This window comes from Miniopterus natalensis, chromosome 12, assembly GCF_054644295.1.
Source record: "Miniopterus natalensis isolate mMinNat1 chromosome 12, mMinNat1.hap1, whole genome shotgun sequence".
In the NCBI taxonomy this organism is placed as follows: domain Eukaryota; kingdom Metazoa; phylum Chordata; class Mammalia; order Chiroptera; family Miniopteridae; genus Miniopterus; species Miniopterus natalensis.
In genome coordinates, this window is record NC_142092.1 from 59,861,306 (window position 1) to 59,883,823 (window position 22,518).

General features: G+C 45.4%; 1 protein-coding gene across 6 annotated transcripts in view; it reads left to right on the forward strand.

Moving 5' to 3' along the window:
- The window catches only part of CDK5RAP2 (CDK5 regulatory subunit associated protein 2), a 156,889-nt gene that overhangs the window by 129,479 nt on the left and 4,892 nt on the right, over nucleotides 1-22,518 (forward strand). For 4 of the 6 annotated variants that reach the window (XM_016213723.2, XM_016213717.2, XM_087822852.1 and 1 more), the window contains 9 exons: nucleotides 2,425-2,597; nucleotides 5,419-5,538; nucleotides 9,838-9,954; nucleotides 11,878-12,067; nucleotides 13,082-13,206; nucleotides 14,292-14,540; nucleotides 15,813-15,890; nucleotides 16,791-17,056; nucleotides 18,158-18,301. In XM_016213723.2, the coding sequence (XP_016069209.2) occupies nucleotides 2,425-2,597; nucleotides 5,419-5,538; nucleotides 9,838-9,954; nucleotides 11,878-12,067; nucleotides 13,082-13,206; nucleotides 14,292-14,540; nucleotides 15,813-15,890; nucleotides 16,791-17,056; nucleotides 18,158-18,301 (1,462 nt within the window). The remainder of the gene's footprint in view (nucleotides 1-2,424; nucleotides 2,598-5,418; nucleotides 5,539-9,837; nucleotides 9,955-11,877; nucleotides 12,068-13,081; nucleotides 13,207-14,291; nucleotides 14,541-15,812; nucleotides 15,891-16,790; nucleotides 17,057-18,157; nucleotides 18,302-22,518) is intronic. The other 2 variants (XM_087822854.1, XM_087822855.1) reach the window with 2 other exon arrangements.

The following is a 22,518-nucleotide window of genomic DNA, read 5'->3' on the forward strand; positions in this document are numbered from 1 at the left end:
TGTGGCATTTCTCTGTCAGGTGCTATGACCTAGACAACACATTCCTCCTGCTGGCACCTGCATATTTGCAGAATAAATCCCAGATTCCCTAGCCTGACATTTGAGGTCCTTCTCAGCCTGACCCATCTTTCCTTTCCATCATGTACCCTATGTTTCAGTCTTCTCTGACTCATTCTTCAGACTAGGACAGCAAGGCTGTACACACTGCCTTCTTTCCCTTGTAGTATGACAATCCTCCTTCAGAGTCACTTCACATGGAAATGAACCTGGCTCCTCCAGACACCCCACCTCTCCACTACATCCCAGGATCAGCTAGTCTTCCTATAGTACTTGACACATAATTATATTATAGAAGTTACCACACAGTATTGTAATACTTTCTGTATTTGTCTTTTACTCCCAGAATTCCTCAGAAGAGGGAAGGAGCTAGCATTAACTGGGTATGGGTGTGTGTTAGCCCCTGCCATAGGCATTCACATTCAATATTTCTGACCCTACAAGGTGAGCAGCAGCATTCTCATTTTCAGATGAGGAGCCTGAGGGTCAGAATTGCATACTTGCTATTAAGAGGCAGAGCTGGGATTTGAACTTGAGCCTGTTGTACTCCAACACCTGGGCTGTTATTGTTATTCCACATTGCCTTTGGAGGGCAAAGACTGTGTTTTTAATACCTTTATACCTGCTCCAACCCCAAGTATCTGACATATAGTTGGAATTCAGAAAATGTCCACAGAATAAATGGATCGCATACTCTCTTAGCTTGCCTCTGTGGCCAGTTGCAAGTGTCAAGGCCTTGCCCCCATCTGTTTACTTGTTAAAGGTTCTGAATGCTATAAGGGCTGTGGGTATTTCTCTCCTCTTCGGAACTGCAGCCCTTTGGCCTCCTGGGGGTAAAATAAAGAAATAGAGACCAGTCTGGGGTGCAGAATTTTAGTTTTTATTAGCAAGCAGGCAGGGAGGTGAGCACAGCTCACTGGAGGACATTTCTATCAGTGCTCCTGTAACTTTAGAAGAAGTATTCTTCTCCCACTGCAGTGTTCCCAGTCAACTCTCCACTTTCATCCTTGAAATAACAGGTCACATCACATTGGCAGGCTGTAGGGAGGGCAAGGAAGGCCTCCCAGACTAGAGACAGTCTTAGCTGACATCTAAAGGATGAGAGTTGAGGGTTGGAGTTGTTTGGGGGAGTGTCTATGCTCAAGGTGAGGGAGACGTCGCAGTGTGGCAACCCTTTGAGCAGTGTGGCTGGTGCATGGAATGCGAGAGTGAAGGCTAGAGAGACATGCAGGGCCTTGTTGGGCTGGCCCTCAAATATTGTGTTAGGAGTCTGAAATCTGTTCTGTAGGAAGAGGGGAGTCTTTGAAGGAGGGAGGGTAAGCTGGGACTAGAATGATCAGATTTCCCATCTGAAAGGCTATGGTGGTTCTTGGAGAATAGGCTGGGGGAGGCAGGGAGCCTCCTCAACCATGTGCCACCCTTCCATTTCTGACAGGTTTGTTTCTTTCCTTCTGTTCTACTTTTTTCAGCTGTAGGCTTAGTACTCACATGGGTCACTCCTAAGCTAATTAAATGGGTGCCCTTGGCCCATTCCACACTTTTGCCAGGAAGCAGCGAGCCTACGCATCCATCACGCTGTCTGAGCAAAGTTGCATCTGGTGTTTACCTGTTAATGAATGCGTTGCAGCTTTGAAGTCCTTTGCTCTTGTCTGAGCTTATGAATAATGAGACAAGAAGTAATAGGAAAAAGTGGGAGAAAAAAAGAGCTCAAATTAAGGAGCTTATCTATAATGGAGGTTCACATGGGCTTTTTACAGAGTTCAGGATATTTTTCCTCATGGCTTAGGTTGCCCTTGGGAAATACAGGTTAATAACCAGGTGATTGCCAGGATGGTGATACTGGGACCTGCTTGGGGACCATGAGGGTTTTGAGATTTTTAAACCCATAGGCCACTTCATGGGTTTGGTTTGACCTCCCTCACTGTCTTGGGGCCTTGAAGGCAGACAGATCTGAGTTCAAATGGGAGCCCTGTACACCTGTGAGCTGTGAGACAGCGGGCAAGTTTATGATGAGCCTCCATCTCCCCAGCTCGAAGCGAGAATCCTGCTCCCTACTTCAAAGGGTTTCTGCGAGGACCAAATGAGATTGTACATCTAAAGTGCCTGGTGTGGTGCTGGTGTTTGGTAAACAGGTGCCATGGACTGTCCGTCTCTCCCCTGTGAGCCAGACGGTGGCCCCCCCTTCTTCATTGGCTCCAAACTCAAGCCCTTTTTGTCTTTTGAATGTCCTTGCTAAAAAGTGCTCCAAGGAAGCAAAAGGGCTCCAAAACAAATAAGGGGCCCAGTAATCTTGAGTGTCCTTCAGTATGGTCCTGACTTGGGATCTTAGTGTGGAACATGATTTCTCTTTCAATCACAATGGTCCAGGGTTGGGGAAAACAGCTCAGCCTACCAACATATTCTACCTGAATCTCCTGAGCCTTCAGCCTCTCAAGCATTGTCCGACTGTGAAGTGTCCGAAAAGTCCTCCTCCTCACGAGACCAGAAGCAAGACAGCGAGACCAAGAAGATGTCAGTTATGGCAAACAACTTTTCTCAAGGTAAGCTAAGCTTTACGAAGCATTTTAAACATAGCCAAGGACTCTTAGTTTAAACAACAATTTGTCATCTTGACTTAGAAAGCAGAGTGTGGTGACATTTGAATATTTCTCTGATGGAAGGAGATCCTGTGTGGGCCAAAGCTGGTCATTCAGAGTGTCATTTATCACTGGGGAAAGCTAGGGTTGTTGAAAGTGTTGGTGACTGGGGAAAAGTCATTTTTATTTTTTAAATGATGACTAATTATGTGACTTACCATTTCCTTGCTCTTCTAACAGTGGCAGGCTGGGAAGCACTAAGGCTATTTATCAGTTTCAACCCTGGTTAATTTCCTTTGGTTCTTTCTAACTCTTCCTAAGGCAGGGGCACTAGGAAAACCCTTCTTCCTTGAATTGTATAGATGCCAGAGATCACCTAACCCCTATTTGGATATTTTGTAATTCTATAAATCTGCTGTGTTTTTCTTTCATGTAACCCTTGGCCCACATCATTTTTAGTGGCTTTTAACTTAGTCTGTTGAATGGCTGAACTACAGGTTTTCTTATGTTCCCATTGCTGAACATTTAAGTCATTTCTGAAATTTCACATTTTCAAACAGTGTTAGAGAGAATATCTCTAAACATGGAGCTTTCTCCTTATTAGAGGGTATTTCTTTTTTCTTTTTTTAAAAATATATCTTTATTGGTTTCAGAGAGAGGAAATGAGAGGGAGAAGAAGAGATAGAAACATCAATGTTGAGAGAGTCATTGATTGAGCCCACAACCAGGGCATGTTCCCTGACCGGGAATTGAACCCCGATTGCCTGGATCCTAGGTAGACTCTCAGCCGCTGAGCCATGCCCTGCTGGGCGGGTAGAGGGTATTTCTTAACCTAGATCCTGTACATTGGTACTAGGCAAAACATGTACACAGTGTTTGTGGTGGTTGCTTCTTAACAGGATTTATGGTTTTAAAGAGTTAGTATTTGTTAGAAAGGTGTTACTGCAATAGGGACAGATATTTTTCTCCCTCTTTATAAAGGCGAGTATACTGTTTCCTTCTCCTTGGTGAGCGCTGCATAATTAATAAGGGGTGTCCAATTCGACTGGGAATGTTCCCTTAAGCCCAAGTGATGATTCCAGCTCCCGGCCAGACTAAGTAGAAGATGACTTGTACTGATGGCTGCTGAGCATTATTACTCGAGAAGTCAGCAGCGTGTGATGTGGAGAAACCAGCAAGGGTGGCTACAGTCAGAGCAGATAAGTTCCTGGCTCACTCCGACCCCACTAGCGGCTGGAAGGTGTTCAGGGCAGCGAGGCAGGAACAGCAGGTGCAGTGATGCAACGGGCTGGGAGTCTATTGCAGACAGTCCTTCAGTGCTGGGCTGCAGCGAGGGCCTCAGACAGTCCAGCAAATGACTTGCCATACTTACGGCATTAATAGAAGATAGCTGAGGGTTCAGGGATTAAATCATCTCTTAAACATCCAGATTCATGGTGAAATTACTATTTAATTAGGAAAAGATCTGTAACATTGTACTACTTTTAAATGAAAGTCGTTTTGGAGGAATTAAAACTGGGTCACAACATTAGTATAATGTTTTAAAATAAACATTATTAAGACATACTGAGTTTACCCTAATTGATGAATTAAAGACTTTAGTTTTGCCTCTGGATACTTAATGTGATTATGCTTTAAACACTGATCCTAGAAACCTACCTCTAGGTTGGAACTATGCTTCTTTATTTGTTAAAGATGTGTGGCAGAGGCTAAAAAAATGACATGCTCATTTTAGAAAATGTGGAAAATTTAAATTTTTATATATTATTAAGTATAATATTAAGATATAATACAGAAGTTTTGAAAAACCTAAAATCTACTACCCAAAGGCAACCTCTGATAATATTTAGGCATATTTTCTTCTTTTGTGTATATGTGGCTTTCCTGCCTGCAGATTTTTAAATAGAGTTGTAATTGTACTGATAATCCATTTGTATCTATATTCTTCTATAATATTATAGGGTCTTCATAATACAGTTTTAATAGCTGTGTAATACTACATCATATTGGATGTAATACAGCTTATTTAATAATTTGAGTTGTTTTCAGTTCTTGCTGTTTTATATATACAGTTCCAAAGAGAACATTTTCATGCATTCTGGCAAATGGCTGTCAGTAGCTCTGGTGACCTCTTAAATAAATTCCTAGAAGTAGAATTATTTGCTAAAAGACATTGGAAAGAACCATTCTTTCTAAGGCTAATGATAAAAATAGTCCCAAAAAGTCATATACATTTATACTCTTACTAACAGGATGTGTTCTTGAGAGTACCCTTCCCACCATTCTCACTAACATTGAGATTATTGTTTTATTTTGTTTTTAAGTCTGAAATTAGTAAGTGATAAATGGGTAACATATGCCTTTCAAAGAATTAGTCCTGAAAATATCTGGATTTGTAATGGAAGTAATTTAATCAACTCTCAGGCAATTCAAGCAGACTTTAAAGTGATCTGTTATTTTCACCACAAGGAGGATTTTAAATGAATATTTGATATTTAGAAGAATAAAGGGCTACATTAGAGTTAGCATTAAAATTGTATGGGATATAATTTTTCCATGTGATATACAGTATCCTCCTCGTCGGGGGCTGCAGAGAATCATTATAGAACTATGTCTGTGGGCTGTGAGCAACAGCTCAGCCTCCCCAGGTCTAGGAAAGAATTGCCAGTTGCTGACTATCTTAATACAGCCAGTGCCATTGGAATTTCACGATCACTGCATGAGCTAGAAATTATTCACTTTGTTAGGGGCTTCAAAGTGTAAATAAAAACTTTCCTTCCTGTAGACCTACTAATGGAACATATACAAGAAATTCGAAGTTTGAGAAAACGCTTAGAAGAATCTATTAAGACAAATGAGAAGCTACGGAGACAGTTGGAATGGCAAGGGTCTGAATTTGATCAAGGTAAGAAGGACCTTCCCAAAGTCTGTGCAAGCCTGTGAGTGCTTCATTTGTGATACATTTGCCTGGGTAAGCATTCTGTGTATTAGGAAGAATATCGGACTTGTGGCCGGAGAGATTTCAGTTCAAATCCTGACTTGGCTGCTTACCTGCAGGGTGCCCTCACTTAACCTTGCTGACTCTCAGTTATGGTAATTTTTCTACAGAATAGGGATAATAATTTCTATTTTATCCTGTTGTGATAAGAATTCTGTGAGTTAGGTTAAGTAGAGTGCCCCACAGCCCCTGACACAGAGCAGTTGCTTGATAAATGTTAATTTCCCGGCCATTGGAAAAGTCTGCCAGCTTCTGACATCCTGACTTGTGGTTGGCTCCTCATTTGCCTTTGGAAGCTATAGAGAAATAGGTAGGTATTTTAAAACAAAACAAAGCAGTATTTTGTCTTTTTGGTAATAATGGATTATAAAAATATTAGCATTTTAGCAGTCTGGTAAATCTCACGTGCCAATCAAAAGGTCCACCAATAATGCTGCATAGCCTCAGTTAGCTCTGAATGGAATAGTCTTCCATGAAGAATTTAAAAGTATATATTTTTTCCATAGGTAAGATATTCACATGATTAAAAAATTAATACCTCTATTCTGTTCCATCAATCCTATTATCCCTTCTTTCCTCCCACTTCTGCTAGTTTTCTTCTGTATTAAAATATATATATATATATATATATATATATATATATATATATATATATATTGATTTCAGATTGAGGAAGGGAGAGGGAGAGAGAGAGAGATAGAAACATCAATGATGAGAGTCTTTGATCGGCTGCCTCCTGCATGCCCCGGCCTGGGGATGGAGTCCGAAACCCAGGCATGTGGCCTGACCAGGAATCGAACCACGATCTCCTGGATCCTAGGTCGATGCTCAACCGCTGAGTCACGCTCAGCCAGGCAGTTTTCTTCTGTATTCTTAAACTGTTTTTTAAATGTAAATACAAATATATATTCTCATTCTCTTTCTCACTTACCCTAAAAGTGTAGAATACTTTATATCACTATTCTGCCTCCTCTTTTTCTTTGAACAATACATTTTCGACATTGTTTCTTCTTGCTCCGAGAACAGTGTACTCGTTCCACGCAGACTGTGTCTGGGAGCAGCTTTGTACACTAGGAAGGCCTGAGAGTGTTTGGGATTGGGCTACCTGGTGTGGAGCCCATAGCTTCTGTTGATTAGCTTTGTGACTTTGGGCAAGTTCCCCCCCAACCTCACCCAATCTTAGTTATAAGAGTCACTAAGATTAAAGGAGGCAGTGTTATGAATGGGGCCTTGCTCGGTGCTCCACTCAATAAATGGTTTTCTTCTTCATCATTATGTTTTATTTTACTATTTTATTTTGTATAACATTACTAGTTTAACTTTGCAGAGCTCTGCAAAGGGTGGGGATGCTAATGTCATTTCCATTTTTGGAGATGAGATAACTAAGTTCTGCAAAGATGTACTCAGTGGCAGCACTTAAATCTTTGGACCCCTGGTCCAGTTCTCATTCCTCTCCACCCAACTTAGCCATCAGCCCAGAAGGACATCTTTCCAGAGTACTGTGTGTGCTGCCACTTGGTTCAGAGTGGTTCCATTTCTCTCTTCCTCCCCACCCCCCACCTGGTATCCTCCCCCCTCTCACCCCGAGGGAAATTTATTAATCTGAGTTATTAGTCACATCAAACACAGGAAAGAAATACACGCCTGGGCCCTTCACATTCACTCTTGGTAATGCCTGAATTAGATTCATTCTGTTTTACATTTTCCCTGGCAAATCCAATTATAGAATTATTTGGGGGCTCAGATGGCCACCAGCTATAATGGAGCAGGCAATTGCTCTGGAGAGTAATTCACTTTGACGGGAAGGTTTACAAAAAGGCATTCAAAGTATTCACGCTGGTGGGAAGACATGCTGTTCTCACCACGTTGTCGCAGCCTCTGAAGAGACAAAGAAATAAACGTGGCTGCACCTCCCCCTGCTGCGAAGTGCTCACCTTGGGAGAAGGCTTGAGAAGGGCAGGACTCCTTGTAATGCTGAGGTGGAATATTGTTTAAAGCTGTCATCTTATGTATCAGGTCTTCCAGCTTGCCCCCAGTTGTGTGAGCTCATACTGATTGCGGTTGGGGGGAAGCCTGGGCCCCCAGGGCGGAGGTGGGCCCCACTAGCTCGGGCTTCATCAGGAACTGTTCTTTGGCCCAGTTATTGCTTTGAAGACTGACTGCCTCAGCTGTGGTCACAGTAGACTTCTCTAGAGTTTTTCCTGTTCACCAGATTGCTCTTTGGTCCTATTTTGGCTCCAGCCTATCGTCAGTCATGATACTAATACAAATGGCAATGGCAGTGATAAAAGCATCGTCATTTTTATTGAGCTAATGGAGACTTGGGGAAGTTCTATGACTTGCCTTAGGTCATGCAGCTACTAAGAAGCCAGAGCCATGGTTCAAGAGCAGGTGTCTCTGAAAAGACACCAGAACTCATAGGGGAGAGTGGAGGAAGATGTCAGGGAGAGACCTGTGTGAATGAAAGAACTGTACGGCAGTGTGGTAAGGAATCATTAGCGTGAGAAAGAGTACCGTAGAGTGGAAAGAGTATGAGCATGGGCTCTGGAAGACCTGCTGTCAGACCTTCCTTCCGGGGAGTTTGTACCAGGGTGCTTTCAGCCTCGGATGACAGAATATGAGTACAAACTGGTGTAGACACGGGATTTGTGTCTTCTTACAAAACAAACCCAGAGGTGGGTGGTTCCAAGGCAGAGTTAGTGGCTCAGTGATAGCAGGGCTTGGGGTCAGTGCCTGTGATAACTGCAGTAATTATAAGCATCACAACCTCTCAGGAGAGTGTCCAGCAAGGGAAGGAAGAGGGTGGGGCTTCTTCCTGTCCTTCTCTTTCCTGCTGGGTGGGAAATCTTTCCCAGAGGCCCCCAGCAGGCTTCCCATCAAGTCTCACTGACAGAAGCAGCACTTGACCATGGTCTAGCTGCACCAGAGGCTGGGAGGCAGGAGGGTAGCAATCGGCTCTGTGGTGTAGTAGACTCTGTAATGGAGGTGGGAGGGAAGCATCTGCCCACCACATATAGAAAGCATGTTGCACACCAGAGGCCCTCTGTGGAGGACAGCTGGGGACATGAACATTGTATGTGGTGCAGACTTAGAAGGCTCAGAGGACAGGGAGTGTTGGGATGAAGTATCAAAGGAGGTGTCTGGCCAGAGGAAAGGATGGGGTTTCAGGGGATAGACCACAGCCTGGGGAAGTATTGACAGATGAGGAAACCGATTGGAGTTGGTAAGTGACCTCAGACCTAGTCTGTCTAGCTTCAGGCCCTGATCTTGTTAGCATACACTTGGAGGCAGTGAATTAAAAAGTTGAAAGGCGAGTGTGATTTTGACTGTGGAAGAAGGTGGCCAGCATCCTAGGCAAAGGGAATACCTCATTCTACAAAGTTAGGGCGAGTGTGACCACATGGTATGTTTGCACACACAAGTGGCCCAGTTTGCCTGCATTTGAGGGCACTACGGTGGAGAGGGTGTGGGGTATGCCAGGAGATCCGAGCTAAATAATGGAGATCTGAAGTTCAGACCTGCTGTCTGGTTTGTTTGTGTGTCTTTCACAGTGGTGGGCCATCATGTGTTTCTGAGCAGAGAATAACTTGAATGGGCTGTGTTTAGGATGATAACCTCATTGGCAGAATAGCCGGGATGCAGGTGATGAGGCCTGAACTATAGGGACAGTCAAGAGTGGACCAGTGCCTGAGGTATTGGAGGAAGACTCAGCAGTTGTGGTTGTCTGAGTGGGCAGTGGAAGAGAGGGTGTTTAGGATGGCTCCCAGGTGTCTGGTTGGGGCTAGGGATAGTGGCGATACTGTCTGTAGAAGCAGGAAACGAGAGAAAGCAGGTTTGGAAGGGTGAGAGAGGAAAGATGAGAAGTTCAGCTTTGGCTCTGTGGACTGAGAGAGGTCCAGCGGGCAGCTGGATATGTGGGTTTGGACCTCTGGAGAAATGTCTGTGGAGGCGACTGTCACCTGCTCATCCCACCCCCAGCCTAGGTCTCCTCCTTTGTTCACTCTTAGGACAGTTAAGATGTAGGGGAGCCCCCTCTTGTCTGTTCTTTCATGCTTACTCTTATTTCTCTTTGGGCTCTAGTAATACCATATATAGTTCACAGGAGTGGTTTTCTTGTGTTTCCTCATTATTTAAAGCTGTTTTCTGGAAAATTCTATACTGACCTTGAGACTCTGCATAAATCACTATTTATGTGTGTTTTTATAGGTTCTTCAAACAATTTTTTTTGTGGTTCAGAGCTGCATAATTCTCTGACATCAGAAATTCGTTTCCTGAGGAAGCAGAACCAGGCCCTCAATACAATGCTTGCTAAAGGATCCAGAGGTAAGAATTAAAGGGATCTCAGTCTGGAGTCCCACCACCTCCTGTGGCATGGGAAGAATGCAGGCGCTGCAGCCTGACCAACCTTGGTTCACATCCTGTGGCTCTGGCTTTGGGCAGGTCACTTAATCTCTCTGAACCTCAGTATTCCTAGCTGTAAAACTGGAATACTCATAGGGCTATTGTGAAAATCAAACACTGTAAAGCCCTCAGCTCAGTAAATGTTACTTTCTTTACTTGTTACCCATCTGTTCTACAGCCACCTCTCATTTATCTTATTTCACAGTGGAAGAGAGAAGGCCTGGAAGTGTATTACTGCCACATCTCAATCAGAGACTTCCTACTGTCAGGAAAGTTTTTCCAGTATTTCTTATAAAATTCCCTTCTATTTGGAGCTTAGCTCCCCCAAGAGCTTTCACTTACATTGCCTCTCAATACTTAAAATGTTTCTGGAGTGATATATCATTAGTCCTGTTTCACAGGTCAGAGACTGAGGCCTAAAGAATTGACTGAACTATGGTCATGGAGCTAGAAGGTAGTGGAGTTGGAACTCAGGCCAGCTTATTTCACTTTCCCTAGAGGTTACTCATGCTGATTTTGGTGTGTGAGATGAAATTTGGGCTTCTGCAGATCATTCATTCGCTCAGCAAACATTCCTGGCTCCGGTTCTATGTCAGGGCCTGTGTGGATTCTAAAACAAAAATGAATGGGAACTGGTCCCTTCCCTCATGGTCTGATGGGAGACATAACCTGGCAGCCCACAGCAGGCCAGTCTGAGTACCAGCCACGATAAAGGCAGGCTGGGAGCTACAGCACCCTGGAGACGCATCCTGACCCAGAGAAAGCTGGTCTTTAGAAGCAGAGTCTAGGAGGATAAGTAGGGATTAACCAAGGTGCCTGAGGTTTAGAAGAGCCAGGGCCTTTTCAATAAAAGAAAGAGAGCAGACAAAGGCCTAGGGGTTAGAGGTGGGGTGAGTATAGACCAGTCAGGAATTACATGAAGCCAAGTGTGACTGGAGTCTGAGGGGGGAGGAGAAATCTTGCTCAGAAATCAACGTGTCGTGGTTAAGAGTAGAATCAGGAAACCTGAGTTTGAACGCTGGCTCTGCCACTTACTGCCTGTGATCTCAGGGAAAGTCTTAACCTCTTTGCTCTTTATTTTCCTGTCTGGAAAATGGGAGAATACTAGTACCTACCCTGGAGGTTTGCTGTGCAGAGTAAATAAGATGATACACGTGAAGATGGTAATGTGATGCCTGCAGTTAGCTGTTACCAGCACTGCTGGCAGCTCCCTTGTGGGGCGCTTACAGCCTCCAGCGTGCTTGGGAAGCCCTGCGCATGTAGTCACCCTGTTAATCCTCACACTGGTACATGGGAGGAAACCCAGGCACAGAGAAGTGAAGATGCTCACTCATGATTATGGACCCAGTGAGCAGAAGAGCACTTGAACACCTCACTCTGCCTCTGGGCCCTAGGTGTATCTTACTCAGGAGAGGAGCTGTCCTCAGGGCCCAAGGCGTGGATGGGCCCCAGGCTGCCATCTGCATAGCCCTGCTGGCCTTGTGGGAGGCTTGCGGACTTTCCCAACACCAGTGCCAGAATTTGGGGCCTGTTTCTTGCCTCTATAATTTCTATCCACTGTTTGCTCTGTGAAGGCAAAGTAACTAGGTTTGCACAGCTCATTATTTAATGGAAAATTAAACAGGCCCATTTCATCCCAGTGACGTTTAATCTGCAGCCTTGATGTTGACAGATTTATCTGCCCAAAATGCATAAGATAATTGGAATGCCAGAATCATAAATGACAGATTAAATCTCATTCCCTTTTGTATTCTTGGAGTGCTCCAGCTGAAGTGCCGTATTTGCGTAATAAGGTTGGAAAAAACAAATGGTGTCTTTTCTCAGTGGTGCGTTTTGTGTTTGCAGATAAACAGAAGGAGAATGAAAAATTACGAGCATCCCTCTCCAGGAAGACTGTGAACCTTGAGCAGCTCCAGCGAGAGTTTGCCTGTGTGAAGGGAGAGAACGAACGGCTGCAGCAGGAGGCGGGCCAGAGGGAGCGGCACAACCAGCAGCTGCTCCAGGAGCTCTGTGCCAGCCGCAGCGAGCTTAGCAGGTAGTGGTCCAGGCACCCCTGGCCTGGTGGCTGTGTAGGCATCCCAGGGCTGGGCTATGGCCATAGAACAGGGCACGCCAGCCCCTACCTTAGTGCACAGGGACAGACAGGCAGACAGTAAGCACCCGAACACATCACGTGGGAATAAAATATATGACGAGAGGTCATCGCAGTAAGGAGGGTAGGGCCTCGGGCAGATTGTGGGCTTTTATCCAGGGCGGGTCAGTGAAGGCCTCTGCAAAGGTGCCATTTGAGTAGTGTGGGCGTGAACTGTGTGGACATCTGGCAGAAGATCATTCTTGGAGGAGAGGGTATGGGTCCTGAGGTGGGGTGTCCTTTGCCGCTGCTGGTCAGAGCAGGGAGCCCAATGCAGATGGAGGAGAGAGGCCATGGTAGGGGATGAGGGCAGAGAGGTGGCTGGATGCCAGATTTCATCGGACCTTGTTGCGTGGTCAGGACTTTCACTCTGAGTGACGTAGGAAGGTTGGGGAAGATTCTGAGTAGAGGTGGGGCATGAGTCTGACATAGACTTTAAGGGGATTGTACCAGCTGCTCTTTGCAGTTTCCCCTTCGACTCTGTCTTGTCCCCATGTTTCCAGTCTTTCCTGTCGGCACTTGTGAGTGTCCTGCTCTTTCAGAGTGACCGACATCACCCTCAGTCACCTGGGATGGCGCGTTATCTTTGCCATCGCACAGTCTTGGTTCCTCTCCTGGGCTGTGTACCCTGGGTAAGGCATAAGCTTTGAAACTTCACTTCCTCATGTCTGAGTGGAGGGTTAAATAGCACCTTCCCCTCCGGGTGTCTGTGAAGATTACATGAGACAATGTATGTAAAGGGCTGGGCTCAGAAACGCACTCAGGAAATGGCGGCCGTGACTGGAATTCTTAACCATGCTTCTCACTCTGGTCCATACCTTTCTAGCTCAGGGTGGAATTGGCTGGCCTGTGGGGTTTGACTAAGTCACTCTAAGTTAGAATTAACCTCTCATCCCCATGGTGCTGGGGCCTTCGCAGGGTGCAGGAGGAGTTGAAACGGAGGCAGCAGCTGCTCTCACAGAACAACAAGCTGCTGCAGTCCCTGCGTGTGGAGCTGAAGGTGTATGAGAAACTGGATGCGGCAGAACACAGGATTCCCAGAGGTACTGGGCGCTCTGGTCCAAGGCCTCTCTCAGCCTGTGCTCTGCATCTTGGGCTGTCAGCTTAGCCAAATGGGGTTTAGCACTCTTTCCTGAAATGCTGTCATTACACCCCATGCTCACCTGGGTGGAGTAGGTGTATTTCAAAGCAAGCTTTCTGGCCTTCTCTTCTGAAGAAGCCACAGGAAACATGGAAGGCCATAGGCTCAGGAGTCAGGCCAGCTGAGGTCTGGATTTTCACTGCCCTGCTTCTGGCTCTGGCTTTTGGCAGGTTATCTCATCCCTTTGGGTCTGTTTCTTCTTCTATAAAACATGCTCACTGATATCTATTCTGTAGAGTTGTTGTGAAAATTAATGAGGTCATTTATTAGATGCATCCTAGCACAGTACCTGGCACATAGTAGGCACTCAAGATATGACTTATATTATAATTTTCTTGCTAGTATGTGTTTCTTTTTGCCCATTTATTCAGCAACTATATATGGAGCACCCATTCCACACTGGACATTGCTCCAGAGGTAGTCATTCGCCCTGGTCCTCTCTGTATCCTGAGAGAGCTGCCAGATCAGAATGACTCAACTGTAAACTCAGATGTTTTAGAATCAATTTTGAGGTGTGGTGGTTTTTTTTTAAACTAATTTTCCAGATGGTTTCTCCCTATTGAAAATTTATCTAGAAAAGGGTCACCTCACAGCTTTTATTTTCTCTTCAAGGTGCTTTTCTTATTCTTGCTGTTTGCTTTTTTAATATACTGTGGCTCTTAAAATCAGCCCCTTTCATTCTGTAATTCCACCCAAATAGATTTTATTACTACTAGACATAATTTCGGGGTTTGGTATGCAATTTGCTAGGCTTTTATGGCCAGAAGTGAAAATTAATTTCCAGCTCTTATTTAGCCTGTGGAATAGCAGCAATTAGGCCCGCCAATATTTTTGTTTTTAAAGTCAAGTTGTTATTTTAAATTGTACCTAGTTCTTAGGAAGGGGAGGGTGATGATGGTGGTGGTGGGTTTAAAACTGCCAAACTCCTTTGATGGTTGTCCCTTTGGTGGAAGAAGATGTCAAGGCTTCCTTTGCACATGTTTGCAGAGTCCAGAGAAGAGGTGTTAGGAGAAGGCTGGAAGGGGCAGGACCCGCTCAGTGACCTGCATGACCTCCTGACCGAGATCCAGGCTCTGCGGGCACAGCTGGAAAGGAGCATCGATACCAACAGCACACTGCAGGGCAGGCTCGAGGAGCAGCTGGTGCAGGGTGGGAGGAAGGCTCAGGAAGCAGTGATTGCTTCGGCTTTCCAAACCCTACCCATGCCTGAGCTGCCCCTTCTGCTAGACAAACACGGTACTGCTCCTGCCTCTCCTCACTGTTAGAGAAGGCAGCCCTGTGTGCCCGTGCGGGACACGTGAGCTCCGAGTGCTGCCCTTGCTCACGGAGATGTCTTTCCATTGACAGCAGACATGCTGTACCCTGGGAGCCAGGAGACCTGACCACTAATTAGCTGTCACCTTTGGCAAAATGGTGTAATCTCTGTCTGGGGCCTCCTGGTTCTCAGGGAAGTGGAGTTTGGATTTCCAGCTGCCCTCATTGCCTCCGGTTTTACTCCCTTCCATCCATTTAGCCCTGCCCACATCCCTCCACTGCTGAAAATCCTTTTTAGTCCCTCTTACTGCCTTTAAAAGAGAATTTAAACCTCTTATCTTGGCTCTCAATGTTTTTCAGGATCTGAAAAGCATCCTGTTAGGTTTGAAAACTGGTTCTGTTTTGCATTTGCTTGTGTCGCAGATCATCTTGTATAGCGTCTAATTGATTTCACTTCCTTATGTTGTTTCAAATGCATCACCTAAATCCTTCTTCAGGTCACTCTTCTCTCTTGCTTGAGTTACTGCAGCAGCCTCCAGACTTACTCCTCTAGCCTGAAATGCAGATCTCAGCTGGACACTGCCTTGCCTCACTCCCTTGAGCGGTCCCACAGTCCTCACAGTTCTGGCCTGCACCCTGGGCTCAGCCATTTGAACTGCTGCATTCTCCCTGGGTGTGTCGTGACAGCTCACTCTTTCCTGCCTTTGCATCTGCTTGTTCCTCTGCCTGCATTTCTTTCTCCCCTCAGGGTTAGCACCCCTCCCCTGAGCTCCCACAGCCCCCGGGCTACCCTCCCTCAGCCCTGACCACCCCAAAGGGAAACTGCCTGTTTACTTGTCTAGACAAGAGGGTCCTTCCAGGGAGGGGACTGAGCCTGCTCACTCTGTTTTAAAAATTATTTTTACTCTTTAATCCTCATCTGAGGATATGTTTGATTTTTTTATTTGACTTTGGGGGGTTGGGGAGAGAAACATTGATGTGAGAGAAACTTCCATTGGTTGCCCCTCATATGTGTCCTGACTGGGAATCGAACCCAAAACCTTTTGGTGTACAGGATGATGCTCCAACCAACTGAGCCACCTGGCCAGGGCGGGCCTGCTCACTCTCAGCCCACGTCCTGCACAGGGCCCGGCAGGAGAGATGCCCAGTGCTGGTGTGAACGAATGCTTGTGTGTCAGACACTACTGTGTTCTCCTTGTTCTCTCTGTGAAACAAAAACTTTTAACAGCTCATTTTCCTTCTCTTACTTTGTAGATGGTGATAGATGTCCTGTGGCAATTGATAATTCCGATGATCTGTTTGACTCCACCCTGGCGGTGTCCCCGAGATCAGGTACAAAGCCGACATCTGGGTTGACTATAGCAGGGTCAGGTTTGCTGGTAGGACTTTTTAAATTGAAGACACGGAGGTCCCTGATCTCAGCTTAAGAGGGTATTTGGCAGGATTTGGGGTTTCATGTTCTCAGCATCTCTAGCTGGTGATCTCCTTCTCCAAGCCAGTTAATTTGTTCCTAGGTATTACCAACCTCAGTGACATCATTGGGTCTCTGTTGATTAAAGTGTGACACTTCTGCGTGGCTTTCAAGGCTCTCCAGCATCCAGCCTCAGTGGGGCCTCTCCGGTCTTATCCCTCTACCCTCATGTCCTCATACAGATGGGTCACATTTCTACAGACTCACTCCCACTTTCCTCTTTTTCCAGACCAGGGAAATCCTGCTACTTCCTCACACTCATCATGAATGCAGGCTCCACTTGCGGCCCCATTTAGAATTATTTGCCCAGACTTCTGTTGATCCAAAAGTAAAGAGCAACAGGCTTTTACTTAGTGTGATTCTTGCTACCTGTTCAACCCAGCTCAACTGTTGCTTCTTCTAGGAAGCCTTCCTAGTTCTCCCTCCCTGCACAGAGAACTGATTAATTTTAACTCTGAGCCCTGGCTCTTCATTGTTGTGCTGTTACACCTCCTACATGGTGCCTGTGTTCTGATTGGACCATGGGCTCCTGGAGTGCAGGCACTGGCTTGACTCATCTGTGTGAATCGGGGGTCTCCTGATAAGTGTTGGTTGAATTGAATTGAGCTTCTCCCACAGGATGAATAAGCCCAGTGTGGGGTAATATAAAGACTGCGGGCTGCTCTTTGCCCTCCTAGCTGGCTGCAACATGATTGAACACAGCTCATCAAACACAGGGTGCTGCCCCCAATAGATCTGATATCTTCCCTCTCATTCCGTAGCATCAGATGCTCCTCCACTCTCTAGAAATGACATGGACTCCCTCTCCTGTGACAGTGGCAGCTCAGCCACCAGCACCCCATGCATGTCTCGCCTGGTCCCTGGCCATCACCTGTGGGCCAGCAAGCATGGCTGTCACATCCTGGGCCTGATTGAGGACTACGATGCCCTGTGTAAGCAGATTGGTCAGGGCCAGAAGCTCCTTGCCGAGATGGACATTCAGATCCAAGAGGCTCCCAGCCCTTCAAGCCGAGAGCTGGGAACAAAGGTAACCTGACTGACAGAGCTGGAAGGAGACAGATGCTCGGGGAGGGGAGGCGGGGCAGGAATGGACATGTTAACTGAGGGGGCACTAGGAGGCAAGGGGCACAAGTGTCCTCAGTGAGGCCCTGGGACAAGGAACCTGGAAATGCAGCCCACGAGAGCTGAGAAGTCTGGTCTAGTTGGAGACTTCTGTTCTTTTCTGTGGGAGGACTCTTGTCGAGTTTGGTGCCCTACATTACTGCCATCACTCACTGGGATCTGTCCTGTGACTGCCTCTGTCTGTCCATCCATCCATCTTTCTGTCCTTCCGTCCTCTGTGTGTCCATCTGGTCACCTACCCAGACCTCTGTGCTCAGTCTCAAGCTGCTGTGGTGAACAAGGCAGCTGCAGGTCCTGGTCCTTCAGGGCTCGTGAGAACCTCTTGATACATCACTTTCCAGAAATATTGTTAATTGCATTACATTTTTGTCTTCACTGAGGATTTTTATTTGTGTTATTTGTGTTTTTTCTTGCCAGTTTGATAGCTAAAAGGGGTATGTGGTTTTATTTTATATTTATTTGATTGTGAAGACAATGCTCTTTCAATTTCTTTTCTTTCTAAAATTTATTTTGTGTTTTCCCCTGTGTGATTTATGTTCTTTGCTTTCTCATGCCTTGACATCCCTCAATTTGAGTTTACTTCTGCCAGCAGAGAGGGTGAAAGAGACTTTACAAGGCCCCGCTGTGTATTGGCAGCAAGCAGAGCCGTTTAGCGGGGTGGCTGAGACAGAAGCGTTCATGTTACATTACTTGCTCTTGGCATCGTTTGCCTTCCCGAGAGGCAGTGATAGTGGTCCTACCATGCAGCCTCTTCTTGGCATAGTAAATATAGTTAATGCGGGTGGTTATTAATCATGGTTATTGATTGGGCTAAAATCACTGCCGAAATTCTCTCATAATCTATAATTCACCGGTCTTTAAGAACAATAAATTGGTGTTGCCTGGCACTAGGCTCTTGCTCAGCATGTGAGCCCTGTGGTCTGGAGGCTTGTGCCACCCATTAAAGCTGGCTTGTCCATAATCTTTTTCAAGACTGCATGTAACAACTTCTCATCCCCCTGTGCAGGGTCTCTACCCGGCGCCCCTGAGCAGGTTTGTCACCAGTGTAGGCAGAGCCAAGCTGATCCTAGAAGAGGCTGCGAGGTTACTGACACTTCTCTGGAGGGTCTCTCTCCCCATGGATGGCCGGTACACAGTCCACTGTGAACAGGTGGGTGGTGATACGTGAATGCAGAGGCTCATGTGTCTCGGTCTCCTTTAAGTCCAGCCAGCACCTGGCTCTCGGCATTGGCGCTCGGTTTAGGGACTGGGTCAGAGGGTGTGGAAGGTGTCATATTTGTTGAGCGGCATGTCAGCCCTGAGTTGGCTGCTCCCTGTGTGTTCCTTAACCCCTGGCACTTCTGCTGCCCTAACCCGGCCCTGTCCCCATTCCCAGGACATCTTTGTTGAGGGAGATCCTGTTTGCCTCCTACACATGAGGAAACTGAGGCTTGGGGAGTGAGGCGCATGCTGAAGGTTACAGAGCTGGTTTGAAAGCACAAGTCTCTGAATCCAGCGCCTCTGAGCAAAGGATAAACTTTTGTTTTATGGGCTTTAGGTCCCAGCTTGTCCCTGTGGACCAGCTCATTCTCTTCTTCAAAGTCTCTTTCAGTTCAGATGCCTTCCTCTGGACTGTCTGATGCCTCTTGTTAGCTTTCAGCATCACATTCAGTGGGCCTTGTTCAGATCTGTTTCAACTATTTAGGAACTACATTTTTTAAGTCAGTGAAAATCATTTACTATGAAACCATTGAAAGCTCAACTTTATAGTAACTTGAACCTGACCGAATTGAGCACAGTTGCTCCTGTGGCCGCCCTCATCCCATGTCTCACGGCACTGAGGAGTCAGGCATAGAGGAAGTGATCCCAGGTTTTGTCTGTGGGAAACGTATTGCGACAGGGTGAGTGCCCACTCAGATTAAGGAGGCATTAGAACCCTTTGCTTAGGAGCCTGATATATATTTCCCCTTTCATTTACCTAACCTATAAATTCTTGCCACAGGCAGAAGGGAAGTTTGCATTCTATGTCAGTACTCATCTAATAACCCCTGTTGATAGCTCTCAGATCTGTCAGCCATGGCAGAGAAGGAGCAGTTAAGTGGCTCTCTGCTTGCTGGGGTCTAGGGAACCTGTCCTAAGATTTCCCGCTTGTGACCCTGGGGAGGAAGTTTGGGTGCACTGAGCGTGGGAAGTACGGAACCGATCCGGTAGCAGGAAAATCATGCTTTGCCCACTTGTAGCTGGTGGGGCCTGGAGTGGAAGGTGGAATTTTGGAGGGAAGGGGGCCCATTGCATTCCAGGCCCACATTGGCTTTTCCTTTTCTTCTAACCCACCGAGCTCTTTCCAAAATCTGAGACTTAGATGACACAGATGCTCTGACTGCCTGACCCTGTCTCCCTCCCAGCTGCTGGCTCCTCACATTTCACATCTCAGCTTAAATGTTACTTCAGGGTCAAAAAGGGCTCCCTCTTCATTCCATCATAGCTTTTGTTTAATCATAACCCTCATTACAAATTATAATTACGTGTGTGTTTATTTATGTAATTATAAACATGAGGGGCCAAGGCTAATTTGTTCATATTTTTAAATGAATCAATGAGTAATTTCCTCTCATACTCTCAAACTAGTATTTGTCCGTGTGAATTTTAGAGCACAACGTGTCTGAACTAAACAATTTACTCTCAGTGCAATGTTTTTGTCCTCAGTGCATAGTAATGTCTGTTAAATAGACAGAGTACAGTTCTTATTGCATGTGTGTGTGTGTGAATATAAATTATACTCACATTGATCTTCCCCACCAGCAAACCAGTCCAGGGACTGGTAGTGCTTGTGATGATTCGCCCCGTCTTTCCGAGGCTTTTTTGGGGAATTAATGATGCTCACTTTAGCATCATAGAATTGTAGAGCCACAAAAAGGACCTTAGAGATCCTTCAATATGGTTGCTGGTATACACAGACCCCCCGCATGGTGTTAAATTGCCTTCAGCCACTTTTCTGCCCCTGCCTATGTTTCATACAGTGCCTTTTTCTTGGCATGAAATGTGTGTAAATCAGATTTCCCAGTTTTCACCAGCAACCCCAGTGGCTTTTTATTACCTAGTGTTTGCTTTGAGTGTCATTAATTTGCCTTTTGCATTTAATACACCATTCCCTGCAGTCCCAGGACTACTTTGGAAAATGTGATCATATATCTCAGTTTAAGAAAGTTGGGAGGGCTACAAATACATACACATTTATTTAAAAAAAATTCTAAATGGAAGGATAAATAATAAAAAGACAGGATACTTGTAGGGGTAGGAAGGGGATGGAAGGACAGGGTGAAGGTCGCTTTCTCTGAATAGACCGTGTTTTGTAAATTTGACTTTGAAACTGTAAAAATGCTTTGCATAATTATAAATCAAAATAAGAAAAAAGCAATTTTTAAAAATTCATAGCAAGATGAAACAGACAAACCTTAGTGTATATAGTGTTGCAGGCATAACCGCACAGAGGAAACACTTCTATCACTGAAACAGTAGTTTGGCTGTATGTTATCCCTCCTGGAAATACGTGGAGGCCAAAAAGAACTGCAAGAGATTTTAAACCGTTTTCATTGGTTAAATTGTTAGTGATAGTATTGGTAGTGATATTATAAAACTATTATATTTCTGTTATAGGACAAAACAAATAACTGTGAGTTTTTTTACTGTCAGGGAAAAGATTAAATAAATTAAAAATTGAAGGAGTAAAACCCTGTAATCCTTAATTTGAATTGGAAACATCAGTATGAACTTATGATGTGTTTACTATTTAAAAAACTTACTAGTTAAAAGGCTTAAACTCCCTACTTAAAAGGCTTTAAAAATGTCCAAACCAGAACCAGTGAGCACCTCTAGTGCCAACTTGTGGTTTCTAAATACCTTTTCCACTAAAAGGAACCAAGGGTCCTTGGAGAAATGGCTTGATTCTAGGTCTGGGGCAGGAAATGTACAATATGAGCTCAGAACATCTTTTCAGCCTAGGAAGAAAGAGGGAAAAGGGGGATGGAACTTGTAGATTTGCAGTAGTTCTCAACTTATGGTCCCTCGACCAGCAGCATCAGCACATCTGGAAACTAGTTGGAAAGGCAAATTTCGGGGCCTCATCCCAGACCCACTGAATCAGAAAGTCTGGGAGTGGGGCCCAGCGTTTTTACAAGTCCTGTCTGTTGCTCTGAGAACCACTGGATTAAAAGAAATTTAAGAGACACATCAAATCAAATGCAAAACTTGGTGCTTATTTGTATTTCAATTTAATTAGAATCAAACCAATTGTTCAGAAAATAAAATTGTGATACAATCAGAGAAATGTCTCTACTGACATATTTGGTGATAGGAGTCGATTATTGTCATTGTTTTAGATGTGGTAATTATATTGTGTTTTTTAAAAGAATCTTTTTCTTCTAGAGCTATATACTAAAATACTTTATGGATGAAATATGATTGGCTTCTAGGATTGATTTTAAAAATAATTTTAGGGTGAGGATGCGCAGGGATATTGATGAAGCAATTTTGGCCACAATTTGATAATTGCTGAAGCTGGATGGGTACCTTGGTGGTTCATTGTCCTATTCTTCCAACTTTTGTCAATGTTTGATAATTTTCATTGTAAAAAGAAAACAAACAGGACAACAACAGAAACCCTCCCAGCTCCAGCTGTCATGCAGATGCTCCTCATGAATAAGTCTGAGGCCTCCTGGGGAGGGGTGTGGTGTTCAGCTCCCAGCTCGGCCCCTGGCCTTGAGGAAGAGTTGCTCTGTTGACTCCTCCTGGGTGTTAGGCTCTCTGCTCTGTACTCAGCATCTCACTTTCCCCCTTACAGTCGCCTTCAGAGGGTTAAGGATTATTATCCCCTCTTCTGGAAGTAAGGACTGACTCCTTTACTCCATCATAACAGCTGGAGGTTACTGGGAGGGTCTTTGGATAAAATATGTACAGAATGTTTTGACAATGCAGGTGAAATTAACCCCCCAGTTGACTGATGGTCTCATAGCACCTACTCTGTGCCAGGCACTGGTGGTCAGAGGGAGAATTGTTCTTCCCTCAGGGAGCTGGTAGTCCAGGAGGGAAGCAAATAAGTAAATGACCAGTTACCGTCCAGCGTGATATGGGCCGTGAAGGGGAAGCCCCACAGTGGGCACCCAAAGAAGCAGAAACCAACCGAGACTCCTGGGGGAAAGGTCTCAGGCAAAGCTTCCTGGAGGAGGTGATGCCTGAGTTGACTTGAGGAAGAGGAAGAGAGGCTAGCCAGGCAGGGTGAAGTAACTGCTCTCCCTGTCTTCAGGCATCACCTCATTTGAGTCTCACTCTTACTGCACTGTGATAGATGGGTCAGGGACCATCTCTATTTTCCAGATGTGGAAGGAACTG